This window comes from Pseudorasbora parva, chromosome 9, assembly GCF_024679245.1.
Source record: "Pseudorasbora parva isolate DD20220531a chromosome 9, ASM2467924v1, whole genome shotgun sequence".
Lineage (NCBI taxonomy): Eukaryota > Metazoa > Chordata > Actinopteri > Cypriniformes > Gobionidae > Pseudorasbora > Pseudorasbora parva.
This window is the reverse complement of record NC_090180.1, coordinates 24744810-24759678: the sequence shown is the minus strand read 5'-3', so window position 1 is coordinate 24759678 and position 14869 is coordinate 24744810. Positions and strand designations below refer to the sequence as shown.

The following is a 14869-nucleotide window of genomic DNA, read 5'->3' as shown; positions in this document are numbered from 1 at the left end:
CCGGTCATAGGTTGGAATCCGTCTTTTGCCACACTCGCTCTAACTCACTTTTCCCATCACATATCAGATCGGAAAGGCATTTATTTTAAATAAAAATTTCAAAAGCGCAAAAGTCCATCTTGCTTAGGGCAACCAAAGAGCTAGTGCCGGCCCTGCACACACATACATATTACAAAGGCTATGTTTAAATCACCGTTGTGTTAATGTTGTATCTAGAAATTAATACTTTATTCTGAAAAGTTTATCTGCAGCAAAACAAAATCATTTAATTTTACCTCAGGCTTTGCATGCGTTGGTTTGCGCAGTAGCGATTTCGGGACCGGAGTTGCGCAGTAGAGCGCAGGAAGTAGAGCAGAAAGTACAGCTGCGAAAGCCCGCCACACTCTCGCAGATGCAGAACAATTGTTATGTTGTTGTGAAATAAACTGTTATGGAAATGTAGAAATTAAAGCTAAAGCACCAATCTGCTCCCAAAAATTCCAAAAAAGTCTGTTTGTGCCTCAGTGACAACTTTATTCAGAGAAGACGTCAGTCTCAGCTGTCAATCATGACGTCACACCCCCCGTTTTTAAAGCATCAGATAACTAACTAAAACTAAACTTATTTTAAAAACGAACACTTGAAATGAAATCATTGTGATGATAACTGCCTTCAATGACATAAACTAACTTTGGGGGAAAAATATTTGAAGTGTAATTTTATTGTTTAGTTTGCCTCGCGTCCATTAGAAAACACAGAGGGGCGGGTATAGTGGAACCGGTCACCGGGGGACGATCGAGGCACGAAAGCTTCAGTATCTGAGAGGGAGACTGCAGGCTTGGTTCAACAACTTTTACTTTCAACACTACTAACTACCGAGAGGTATCTGCGTGACGAGAGGTTCAGCTTGGTTATATAGCCCACTCGCCATGTCCGCATTAGGGATGGGTATCGTTAAGGTTTTAGCGGTATTACTACTTTTAACGATACTGCTTATTGATCCGGTACTTTAACAGTGTTCTTATCGGTTCTTTTTGTCATAATTTTTTATAATAAACTGAAAAATTAAGAACATAATTAACATTGCTTTATAGTCTGAGAATGTAAAATATCTATAGCTAAATAAACAGCAATGTTTGAACAAAATTAATATAAACCATCTATTTTTTGTGTTTTATATGCATACGATAAGAACAAGATGGTCAAATTGTCAAATCAATAAAATAAATATACAATAAAACAAAGATACAAATGAAATACAGTGCTTTAATCTCAGGAAGGCCTAACATTACTGTTCAGGTAATGGCTTACAAAACATATCTAATAAAGTAATCAAATATAAAATAACACTGTATAGTTGTCGCTGTACAAATTAATAGATTAATGCTTTTTAAAGCTGTTTGCGAGTATCTTTCTCTTTGCCTTTAGTTGTTTGATTCACATTAATGACAATCGTCTGGGTTTATTAGACGCTGCCACTTTAAGACCAAATGCAGATCTGATAATATACATAATATTTTCTCCCAACTACTAACGCCATTTAAGACATAAACTGTGATTAAGTGAATATTCTCCAAGCGGTCATTTTGACATAGGCTGTTTGTTGTTCTATCTATCTATCTATCTATCTATCTATCTATCTATCTATCTATCTATCTATCTATCTATCTATCTATCTATCTATCTATCTATCTATCTATCTATCTATCTATCTATCTATCTATCTATCTATCTATCTATCTATCTATCTATCTATCTATCTATCTATCTATCTGTCTGTCTATCTATCTGTCTATCCGTCTCTCTCTCTCTCTCTCTCTCTCTCTCTCTCTCTCTCTCTCTCTCTCTCTCTCTCTCTCTCTCTCTCTCTTCTGGTTTTCGACTAGCAACAACACATAGTTTAATATTATTGCTTATAGAAACGGCTCGCAAATATAAGCGCCAGAGCTTATCGATAATGCGGTCTTTTATAATTTAGCACCAGGGGTCATTTAATACCAGGGCTCGGTACCCATCCCTAGTCCGTATCTCTATGGTCCGCACTAGTTAGAAGGTTCGCACAGCTAAAATGAAGTAATCGCAGTCGTGCGCGTTGAAAACGCGAGACCCCTTTTCACTTGGCAGTGTGCACAGCGAATGTAACTTTCTGCGCGGCTCCGCATCCGAAAGTGGTATCGGGTGTGGTTGTATCGGGGTAGTTGTTTTACGAGTACAAGTACTTGAGCACAGTATCGGACCGACACCCGAGTACTGGTATCGGTGCATCACTAAACCTAAGCACTGATGGCGATGCTTATTGCAGTAGCTCCCTCATATCTTGCTACAACATGTCATATATACCCTATAACACATACACGTTTATTTTTTAGCAATTTGCCAGGAGTAAAATTTACATGTGTTTTTTTTAAACAACCAGATGCATTTAAACTTGTCCAGTTTTGGGATGGGAGTTATAGCCTAAAATCCATATTACGATCAACATTACAGCCTCTTACAATAACGATATATATCATAATATATAAATTATAATAGAACCATTGCAGAACAGGTTACACAGACCCTAAGGAAATCCAGACTTTAAAGAAACATACGTTTCTTACCTGCAGCCTAATGTAACATATTTGGTTTTAAACATTTTATTATCTTAATGGAATGAAAACTGGTGTCTTGTTAATAAAGGAACGGATACTGTAAACTAGGTAATAGGGATGTCAAAGTACCAAAATTCCAGTAGTGAGTACCAATACCATAAAAATGTTATGGTACTCGTTACCACAGCAAAATGTTTTTTGTTTGTTTTTTTAACCATTTAAAAAAAAAATGCATTCAATTATTTATTTATGAGAATAATCATTTAAAGTAAATACATAAAGGCTGATATAAAGTAAATAAAGGCTGTATGCTGTTTAAAAGTAAATATTGTTAATTTAAAAAAAAATCAAGGGAAAAATAAGCAACAATCTAGGTAAAATTATTATTGTTATTAGTAGAGACAAATTATTATTACATAGAGAAGTAGTTAAATCTACTGTAGGCTACAACAGTAGCCTAATATATTCTTTCAATTTCTTCACGTTAAACCAAATTTTTATTTTGATGGGTGAAGACGTTTGAGTGTTCATTATACGTCAGTTTTCTTAAATTAAACGGTAGATTCTCATGAAGTGACGGTTTATGCTGTGACAGACGGCAGAGACTACAAAGACTACTGTGTGTGTTGCATACCCTATATGCATCTGCTCGTCGGACGGCTTAAACCTGAACCAAGTCCAAACAATGGATGTTGCACCAGTGTTTTTCACCAGCTCCTCCGTTTCAATTTCAATTTTGTTGACTCAAGATGACGACTACGATGATGCATTGCTGCCAGCTTGTGGCTCTAAATTTCACGGGTAGATGATTAACATGCATTATCGTGATTAGATTAGTGCATTAGAATTAAAGTCTCTATCGTAAGCCAATTTTGTATCGTTTATATTGCATGTTGTTTATATTGCCCATTACTATTTCCCTAGTAACTAATTACTTTTGATATACAGTAACTTTTAAAAGAAGTAACTAGTAACTGTGACAAATTGCTAATTTTTCAGTAACTTGCCTAACACTGATTATAAGTTGGAAATATCAGTTTTCCACACATTCCTTTTGCCATTAATTGTAATATAGTTAGATTTTTGTAGGCACAAAAAGTCATCACGGTTTCAGTACAGTTCGGTATTTGCTATGTTCAGGGGAAAGAGGACTACTGTCAAATTAAAATAAAGAAAATAAGAACAAATAACTTAAATACAAGCAGCAGCACATAAATACTATTGAGTAAAGAAAAGAATAAAATAAACAATGCTTTTCAGGTTTTTCAGGTGGGTCTAACATTAGATTTTAGGTTGAGAAATGGAATAAAGTAATCAAATGTAAAATAACTGCATATTTAACTGTTTAAATTAAAATTGTATCCTTATTAAACGTACAAAAGCTATTCATTTAAGAGCAGTGAGTGATGTCTTTATCTTTTTTTTTTTAACATTAAACAGACAGCAGTAAAGGCTACTGCCCCTTTAAGACCTAATGCAGGGATAGTCGTCGTCTTTTTTGTATAAAGTTCACTAAAGGCATATAGAGTAGGCTACAGACTATGTCTTGGATACTCATCAAGATGGACATTTTGACATACTTCTTGTGTGAGTTTGTCCGTTCAAGCACAGGATTCGAAAGATAACTCAATATTTGCGCGCTGTGAGACGTGTGCGCGCTTTAGGACGAGTGCACAGAGACAGATCTTCATCTCAGGGCGCGCAAGTTCTCATTCGTGTCTTCTGGCTACACGCGGGTGATGATGGCGAAAACGGCTGTCATATTCGGACATTCGGCAGCACTCGCATGCATTGAACAAAGTTTACAAAGAGAGACCGTTTTGCCCACGTTTTTCTTTTATTATCGCTGTTGTTGTAGTGTACACTCCTGAACAAAATCTTAAGACCAGGGGATGCATTGCAAGTTTTACACATTTTGCAGTTGTGGATCATAACCGGGTTGTAAGTGCTGCTTCAAAATGCCAAAAGAAGAAACAGGAGTAAGAGACAAAAAATAGAGAGTAGGCAATTTATTGAAAACTGCATTTAAACTCAAATAGGCCGTTCATCAGCTGATCAAAAGTTTAAGACCATAGCCCCAAATAAATGCACAACAGTACTAAAAGTGTCAAAAAAGGACTCAGTAGTGAGTAGCTCCACCGTTCTTGTTGATCACTTCAAAAACTTGTTTCGGCATGCTTGATGTGACTTTTTACAGGAGGCTGGTGGGAACGTTGCTCCATGTGGTCAAGATGGCTTTACGAAGGGCATCCACGGTCTGGAACTGATGTCCATTTTTGTAAACTTCCCTTGCCATCCATCCCCAAATGTTCTCAATGGAATTTAGATCAGGGGAACAAGCAGGATGGTCCAAAACAGCAACGTTATTCTCCTTGAAGAAGTCCTTCATCAGACGGGCTTTGTGATTTGCAGCGTTGTCCTGTTGAAAGACCCAGTCATTACCGCACAGACGGGGGCCCTCGGTCAAGAGGGATGCTCGCTGCAACAGATCCACATAGCCAGTCGCCGTTTAACCCCCTTGCACAATCTGAAGCTCCATTTTCCCATTGAATAAAAGAGCACCCCAGATCATGATGGTGCCGCGTAGAAAACATATCAGGTGGGATCTCCTTGACATGCCAGTAACGTTGGAAGCCATCAAGACCGTCCAGGTAAAAAATGTTCTCGTCAGAGAATAAAACTTTCTTCAACTTTTCAATGTCCCATGTTTGGTGCTCCCTTGCAAATTCTAAACGGGCAAGTTTGTCGGGGGAGGAGACGTGGCCTTTGAAGATGTTTTTTTGTTCTTCAAGCCCTTCTCTAGCAGATTATGTCTTATGGTTATTGGGCTGCAGTCGGCATCAGTAAGGGCCTTAATTTGGGTTGAGGATCGACCTGTGTCTTCACGGACAACATGTCAGATCCTGCAGTTCAGTGCAGGTGAAATCTTTTTGGGTCTACCACTTGAGTTTTTTGTCCCATAACTCTCAGGATTTTTTAAGAAATGTAAAGTGACTCTCTTACAACCTCAGCAGCGATGGCACGTTGCGAAAGGCCTTGCTTGTGCAGCTCAACAATCCTGCCACGGTCAAAGAGGGAACGCCTTTTTGCCTTTGCCATCAGGACATCTTGACAATATGACTGCTTGAAGAACAATGACATGAAAGCCATATTTTTGTGCAGATTTGACCTTTTTATGTCTATGGTCTTAAACTTTTGATCAGCTGATGAACGGCCTGTTTGAGTTTAAATGCAGTTTTCAATAAATTGCTTACTCTTTATTTTTTGTCTCTTTCTCCTGTTTCTTCTTTTGGCATTTTGAAGCAGCACTTACAACCCGGTTATGATCCACGAATATGATGCGAAATGTGTAAAACTTGCAATGCATCCCCTGGTCTTAAGATTTTGTTCAGGAGTGTATAACTGAGAAGCCAGCACGTGTATGCAAGTGCATCCTGGCACCTTCTACGGCACCCCTGCTCACGGCATCCCGGTTTGGAAACACTGGTCTATTCAAATGTATTGATTGACAGAGCGCTGGTTTGTTTAGAACTAATGATAGCGTCGTGACCACACGTGCTGTCGCGTGATGAACGCGTGTCGCAACTCTTGTTATTTAACTGCTCTGGTTTTAACTGTTATGCCACACTAAATGCACCTAAATGCAGCAAAACTTGTTCAAGACTTACGGTCGAAAGCAACGCACCTAGAGTGAGTGAGTGAGTGAGTGAGTGAGTGAGTGAGTGAGTGAGTGAGTGAGTGAGTGAGTGAGTGAGTGAGTGAGTGAGTGAGTGACTAAGAGACGCGCAAGAGGCGGAGGGAGAGCTAAGGAAATGCAACTGAACGAATATGCGTGTAAAAATGAATGAATGACAAAGCAATATGTGGCAGCCGGTGTTGATTCTGTGGCGGTCTGCCACAAATTAGTGTATGTGTGGGAAACACTGCACATCTGAAGTACACACACATACCGTAATTTCTAAATTCTAGAAAATAGTGGAAAAAATAAGTTTCTGTGTCATGTTGTATGCACGATTTATTCAAATGGGTCTGAAGGGATGACCTCCCTTTTTAGTTGCTGTGTTCCAACACAATGACAAAATTCACATTTAGGAGATATAAGCATTCAACACATACAGTCTCTCACTTCCGTTATCCGTTATCACAGATTTTGATTATGGAGGACCAAATTACTCAAAGTGAAATAACTCAATAAATAATGAATTCAATAAAACAACAATTAAATGTACCAGTTTATTCTGATATAATTAATTAATTATATATATATATATATATATATATATATATATATATATATATATATATATATATATATATATATATATATATATATATATATATATATTTTAATAATTAAATAATTAATTTAATATTAATTAAATAAATAAATGTATCTATTTATTTTTTTAAATGACATGAAATTGTTTAATATATTTCACAATTACCTCTTCCACACACTGTTTAAAAATCAATTTTTTCATTATTTAATGTGCTTTTACAAAAATATGTTTTTCATAATAATATGCTGCATTTACGAATGACGCCTATTTGACGAACCATGCATTTCCAAAGCACCATTTTCCCAAAGATTTTTTTCATAATAATAGAGGACATTTCACAAATGCCAATCAACAGGCAGTGGGCGGTGCTTGGCGCTGATTGGTTTGAAGTTGAAGAGTCGACAGACATGACAGATCGATGTTTGTATGGTGACATCACAGAACACCAAGGGTGCTTTTCATTTCTTATTTGTGACTGAAAATGTATTTTGACTTTTGAATTTTCTAAAAACCTGAAAACTATGAGAAATGTGGCTGTGTTTAACTAAGTGCGTTTTTATCTTGATCAATTCCTACCTCCATATTAATTTCCAATCAATTCCCCTATTTCTCCTTGTCACTTGCCAGACCCAGACAGAAAAAAAAGTAATCAATCTGAAAGGATTCTCCAATCAGCACCAAACACTGCCTGTTGATTTGCAATTGTGAAATGTCCTCTATTATTATGAAAAAAATGTTTTGGGAAAATGTTACTTCATTCGTAAATGCAGCATATTATTATGAAAAACGTCTTTTTGTAAAAGCACATTAAATAATGAAAAAAAGTATTTTTATCTATTTGGATTAATTAATATTTAATGAATTTAATTATTTTATCAATAAATACATTATTTTATTAATTATTTCATTATTTTAGAATAAACTGGTACATTTAATTGTTGTTTAATTGAATTCATTATTTATTTAATTATTTCATTTTGAGTAATTTGGTCCTCCATATTTGATGACATCATCACAAACTTCACCTTCTCATCAAATCTTCTGTCCAATCAAATGCTCTCTAGAATCTAAATCCCGCCCCTACACTGCTGAAGCTTTTTGAAATAAGTATCTTCACCAAAGCTGCATTTATTTTATTAAAAATAAAAAAGTAATGTTGACTGTAATATTGTGAAATATTATTAAAATGTAAGTAACTGTTTTCTATTTGAATATAGTAAAGTGTAATTTATCCTGTGATTTAAAGCTGTGTTTTCAGCATCATTACTCGCGTCTTCAGTGTCACATGATCCTTCAGAAATCATTATAATTTGATTATTTGCTCCTTTAACAAACATATATGTTTATTATCAATGTTGAAAACACTTTTAGGATTATTTAATTAATAGAAAGTAAAAAAACCCAAACAAACAGTATTTATCTTAAATAGAAAGATTTTGTAACATTGTACTACCGGGGGTAGGGGGTGGTAAACAAAGAAAGGAATACATTTATTCAGCAAGGGTGCCTTAAAAATTAATTAAGTGACAGTATAGACATTTATAAAGTTGCAAAAGCTTTATATTTCAGATAAATGCTGTTCTTTTGAACTTTCTAGTAATTAAATAATCCTGGAAAAAAAATGTGTTCAACATTGATAATAACCATAAATGATTCTTGAGGAGCAAATCATCATATTACAATGATTTCTGAAGGATCATGTGACACTGAAGACTGGAATAATTGAGATGAAAATTCAGCTTTGAATCACATAAATAAATTGCATTTTAAATTGCATTCATAAATAAATTGCATGTAAAAATATTTCACAATGATACTGTTTAGCTGTATTTTTGATCAAATAAATGCAGCCTTGGTGAGCAGAAGAGACTTCTTTAAAAAAAAAATCAGTTTACAAAACCAAAAGTTTCCAAACTTTATATATATATATATATATATATATATATATATATATATATATATATATATATATATATATATATATATATATATATATGTATATATAGTTTATTTGTAGGCCCTTTGTGGGAATCCAGTGGTTGTCTAATTTGATTGGACACTGGAAAATTGGGCTACTTTTCTTTCCATTTGGGCGGGTTTTGTGTTGTCATTGGGCTAGAAATATTTCTGGGATCTGGCAACCCTGGTCTGACCGCTCTTGCAGTTCCGCAATCGTGAACGCGAAGGTGAATCTTTCTCACCATCTTGCATAATGACCAAATAAAAGTATAATATACCCGATTGCACTAAAAAGAGTTAATAACAGTGTTGTAAACTCCGAACTCCGATGTCAGGCTGCGTGTGTTTGCTGCCTGTCAGCGCTCTCGCAAGTGTATTGAACGTGTTATTTCTATGCTCATTAGCCTAACGTTACTCTTGAACGATCAAATATACACATTATGCATATGTCTTTATCCTGATTTGAGTTAAAAAGTTTGGGACGTGTCAGTAAGTACTAGATCTGCGCATTAGTAAGTTCTCAATGTGACAGCAAACTAATAACAACAACACAAACGGGGAAAACAGCACTTACACTTAAAGGAACACTCCCACTTTTTTAGAAATAGGGCTTATTCAACTTTGCTAGATTTAGATATGTGGGGAAATGCATTTTAAGCTAAGCTAGCGGCGACCCTGCCAAACTAAAACAATGCATGCACTGAGACAAATGCATTTGCCCAAATATCTAAATGTCTAAAGAAGTTGAATAAGCCCTATTTCTAAAAACGGTGGAGTGTTCCTCTTTGTAGATATGCATCTTTATGTTGTATTTATTTGTCCTATTGTCATTTGTCTATAAGTAATTATGACCAAAAAGTTTTATTTTTGTCTCATCTGACTACATGACTTTCTCCCATGATTCCTCTGGATCATCGAAATGGTCATTGTCAAACTTAAGACGGGGCTGGAAATGTGCTGGTTTAAGCAGGGGAACCTTCCATGTCATGCATAATTTCAAATTATGACATTTTAGTGTATTACCAACAGTAACCTTGGAAATGGTGATCCCAGCTCTTTTCAGGTCATTGACCAGCTCCTCCCGTGTAGTTCTGGGCTGATTTCTCACCTTTCTTAGTATCATTGAGACCCCACGAGGTGAGATCTTGCATGGAAGATTGACAGTCATGTTTAGCTTTTTTATTTTCTAATGATTTCTCCAACAGTGGAACTTTTTTCACCAAGCTGCTTGGCAATTTTCAATTTTAGCTGATAGACAGGTGTTAAATACTTATTTGCAACTGTATCATACAAATAAATAGTTTTAAAAAAGAATCATGTATAGTGATTTCTGGATTTTGTTTTTAGATTATGTTTCTCACAGTGGACATGCACCTATAATGACAATTTCAGACCCCTCCATGATTTCCAAGTGGGAGAACTTGAAAAATCATGTAGTATTTTTTTTTTTCTTCAAATACTTATTTTCCTCACTGTAAATGTTTTACAGGCTGTAGTATGTTGTTTCACTGACGGAAGTACCAAAACACATGAACGTGTGTATATGTGTGTACCCGCTCCCCCCTACCACCGCTGATCCATTCAGTCCATTACCACTGTGGTGGTAAAAATAACTGCCACTGTCATACTACAGTTATATTTTGTTCTCTTTCTTTAATGTTAAATGCTGTTTGAATATCCAAGATATAAACACATTCTTGCCCTGGCCCTGCTGTTCTGGCTCCATCTCTACCTCTGACTCCACCTCTTGCTCCCGCTACTCCCTTCTGACTCCTTTGTGACTGACTCATGCAAACCGCACATTTCTGGGCTTCTGGGAAATGCATTGAGTTGCCTTAATTTATTTAGAGAGTTAATAAACTTGTGAAACAGAGAAGTATTTTCAAGTAATCCATAGATTTCAAAAATGTAACTATTCTAAATACCAACTATTTAATTTGTAACTCTAATGAAATATATTTACTCATTATTTGTATTCTAAATACGTAACGCTGGTACATGCATTCCGTTACTCCCCACCACTACCTATTTGCAGTATTGACGAGTAAGCAATCGTCATTGGACAAGCAGATCCATTTTCTTGCAAGAGAAATGTACATTTTTGCAAATTCCACCATGTAAATATTAATCTGCAGTGGCGTGAGCATAAGTGGCTTTTAAAGGGATTGGGAGATGAGACTCTGATTGGTTTATTGCACGTTATGCCTAAAACACACCCATTACTCATTAAGAGAATAAGTACAACCCTTTTCCCATTGTAAAACTAGCAAAAGGGGATTCAGACTAAGTGCACTTGCACCATACACTTTAAATCATGCGCTAAGGTCGTTAAAATAGGGCCCTCAGATATTTGTGTTGTAGCTTGTAGTGTTGGTTGTTTTTTGTAAAGAGTGAACCCAAGAATGAACACAATTTTTGTGTCTGCTGTTTCTCAAAATAAGGTGTGTTTTTGTGTTTTGTTTTGTGTGTAGGGATTACATGGACAGACTTCTTGATGAAACAGAAAGCACTGCTTCCAGTCGAGCAGCCACGCCTCTTCCTGCCATCTCCAGCAGCAGCACCAGCCAATCAGAGCGAGAGGAGACTAGTGGTCACAACGGTACAGTATTTTTTTCACGCTAGATGGAAAGGCTTTGGTGCGTTTTTCAGAATATTTTGTAAAAAGGTTGGACTAAATTTTGATGTGGTGTGTTTGAATCGTTTGTTACAGCTTTGCGTTATAGTATATCTCTGTGGTTCCCAATTCAGGACTCACCAATCACAGCTCCAATGCAGTCGCCACACAGATGTTGAGTAGTGTGAATGAGGTGAAGAGTGAATCTGTCCAGTCAAACGGAGCATCTAAACACAGTCTACTCGCAGATCATCTGGACTCCAATGGCTGTAAACTTACAGACACTCATAACTCAGACAGAAATGGCTCAGTGAAGCACCAAAATGTCTGTCAGAGTCTAGACAGACCGACAAAAAAGTGCCGGACAGAATCAGACTCACTGGCCCAGGTTGAGACAGACCCTTCCATGGTAAAAGAAGACTGAACCAGATTTTGGCAGTCAGGCCAAAATCTTAAACAGGGAAAATGGGACAGTGTTGTGTAATCCCATCCACCCTAAACCCAAAGCTGAGCTGCTCCAAAAACACCACCCTCCAACCCAACCACAGTTGATAATTGCGCCTTTTTCATGGAGCCATTTTACAGAGAAATGTATATTCTATATGTAATGGAATTTGTCTGATATTTTTTTACCAACAAGATATTTATATTTTTTATTGAGACATTTTGACAATGGGTGAATATGCTGTATAAGCCATTATATGTAATACATGAGGATGTATGTTGGTGGGTGTGGTCTCTTGTGTTTAGGGCGTGGCCAGTATGTCTCCAGGCAAATCAAGCTGTTTTTTGGTTTACATTATATACTAATGGTTCACTGCTCAGCTTGTTTGTGTTAGTGGAGGCGTACTGCGAGCTCCTGACAGATGTAGTAAAAATAAATAAGCCAATGGAATCACTCCTTCTAAGCTTTGTTTTTGTAAAGTGTCCAGAAAATTGGTTGGTTAGTTGTATTTTCTAGTGATTGAGTGAATCTTTTTACTTTTCATTGTTTTTGTTTTTTTATAGTCTTAAAAAAATGAAGCCCGTTATTATGGTGGCCGGGAAGTGCAAAACAACATTACAAAGTGTGAAACACTTTTACGAAGCTTGAGACAAATGTACATTTTGGAAAACATTTTTACCTCTCGAAAGGACCAAACAAATTTACATTTAAGAAAACAAATTAACAAGACGCAAAACACTTACCAGTCCTAAAACAAATTTACAATGATCCATTCTTAACGGAAAGAGAATGTACCACATATCGGAAGTGACACAGTGTATGGAATACTGACCGCTGATTGGACAAGGCATATGTCAATCATGACATAGAGAAATTATACAGCCGCGGCAGGAGAAAGTTGATTTGCATGTGCATGTTTAATGTTAGAGCCGTCTATTTTACTGGGTAATTTAGTGCAATTATGGAGAAAGAAAAACTTCCATTTTGAAACTGCCTACCACTATCTGGTTGGGTCAGACAAAATGACTAAAGAATTCACTTTGATAAGAAGGAGAGTAGTGTTCGAAGGGCTCAAATAATAAATAATATATTTTATTTATAACACACTTTTCATTCCAAAGAATCTCAAAGTGCAGGGGTCATAATAAAATAAAATAAATAAAATTGAAATCTAACAGTAGCCTACAATTAACTTGATTTTGGGTGGAGAAGCTGCGAACAGACAACTATAAATAGCGTGTGTTGCTTGGATACGCACTGCCAATTTGCTGTAGCTTTGTAAGAAGGCTTTAAGTCTAAAAAAAAAAGAGGAAAGTTTCTATTGGCAAAAAAAAAAACATTTATATTGCACTGGAGTTATAATGCTATGGGAGTAATGTTTTGTTTGGTTGAATATTGATAGGCCTATATGAAATTATTTTTAAATGAAATTATAGGCTACGTTAAACTAAATGAAACTAAAACCACCAGTGGGTGGCGGCAAATCACAACCTTAATGAATAATTAAGTAATCCGAGTAATTCAAACGATGTGTTCAAATAGCTCAAATTTACGCCCAAAAAATAGTTATGAAGCCACAGCAAATCGGCAGTGCATATCCGAGCAAAACACGCTATTTATAGTTTATAGTCTGTTTGCAGCTTCTCCACCCAAAATCAAGTTAATCGATTTTATTTATTTTATTTTATTATGACCCCTGCACTTTGAGATTCTTCGGAATGAAAAGTGCATTATAAATAAAATATATTATTTATTATTTAAGCCATTTGAACACTCTCGCCTACTCTCCTTCTTATCAAAGTGGGTTATTTTGTCTGACCCAATCAGATAGTGGTAGGCAGATTTAAAATGAAGTTTTCTTTTCTCCATAATTGCACTAAATTACCCAGTAAAATAGACGGCTCTAGTATTACACATGCACATGCAAATCAATTTTCTCCTGCCGTGCATATGTCTTGTCCAATCAGCGGTCAGTATTCCATTCACCGTGTCACTTCAGGTATGTGGTACATTCCCTTTCCGTTAAGAATGGGTCATTGTAAATTTGCTTTAGGACTGGTAAGTGTTTTGCATCTAATTTGTTTTCTTAAATGTAAATTTGTTTCGTCTTTGGTAAAAGTGTTTTGCCCATGTAATTGTGTTTTATGAGAGGTAAAAATGTTTTCCAAAATTTAAATTTTTCTCGAGCTTCGTAAAAGTGTTTCACACTTTGGAATGTTGTTTTGCACTTCCCGGCCACCGTTCATTTTGGGACCATTATTTAGCATTGTATTTAAAGGCATACTATTTTTTTACATTTTTTTTTTTTTCATTCTAATAGATTACTGTAATACATTAATGAAAATTATCATCCATTCTGGACACAATGATTGGTTTAAAACTACAACTGCCATAAACAGACAAAGGCATATACTACTGTGATATAGAAATATTTGTATGTACATATTTTCGCATTAATGTAATAAGAACATTGATGTAAGATGTGCTTGGTGGCACGAAAATGTTATTGCTCTAAAATGGGTTCAATTTTCTTCAAGCAAATGTATTTATTTATTTTGAAAATGTCTAGAGGGCATGTTACCTACAGTTCCTGTGGGCTTTTCTCGTTGTTTATGATGGCAAAAGAGGCTCGCATAGATTTCTTGCACATGTTGTTTTGATATTCACACTGCAAATCCATCATTAGTCTTTTTGAGAATTTTTGTACATGATATTTAGAAGCTGTTTGTGAGAACTCAATTTCCTGCAATTAATGAAACTGGACTATTATAAAAAATAACAGAATCACCACTAACAATGAATTTAAGTAACATGTTTTAGCCTACCGTTTGAAAAGTAGGCAAAATGAATAATTATATAACTCAAATCAATGCAAATATTTACTCAAAATTTATGAAATAGTCCAGCGAGTTGTACTTCCCTAGAGCCATGTTTATGTTTTTTTTAATGTGTTTTTACTACAATGAAACATGGAAATGATCTTATGGCCACAGATATGTCC

At 35.8% G+C, this 14869-nt stretch overlaps 1 protein-coding gene across 3 annotated transcripts in view; it reads left to right on the top strand.

Moving 5' to 3' along the window:
• The window catches only part of mier1b (mesoderm induction early response 1b, transcriptional regulator), a 117798-nt gene extending 105310 nt beyond the window's left edge, over positions 1-12488 (top strand). For 2 of the 3 annotated variants that reach the window (XM_067454400.1, XM_067454401.1), the window contains exons 12-13: positions 11281-11408; positions 11558-12488. In XM_067454400.1, the coding sequence (XP_067310501.1) occupies positions 11281-11408; positions 11558-11847 (418 nt within the window). In that variant the 3' untranslated portion in view covers positions 11848-12488. Of the gene's footprint in view, positions 1-11280; positions 11409-11519 lie in introns of all 3 variants that reach the window. The other variant, XM_067454402.1, reaches the window with a different exon arrangement.
• The last annotated feature ends 2381 nt before the right edge of the window (positions 12489-14869 follow it).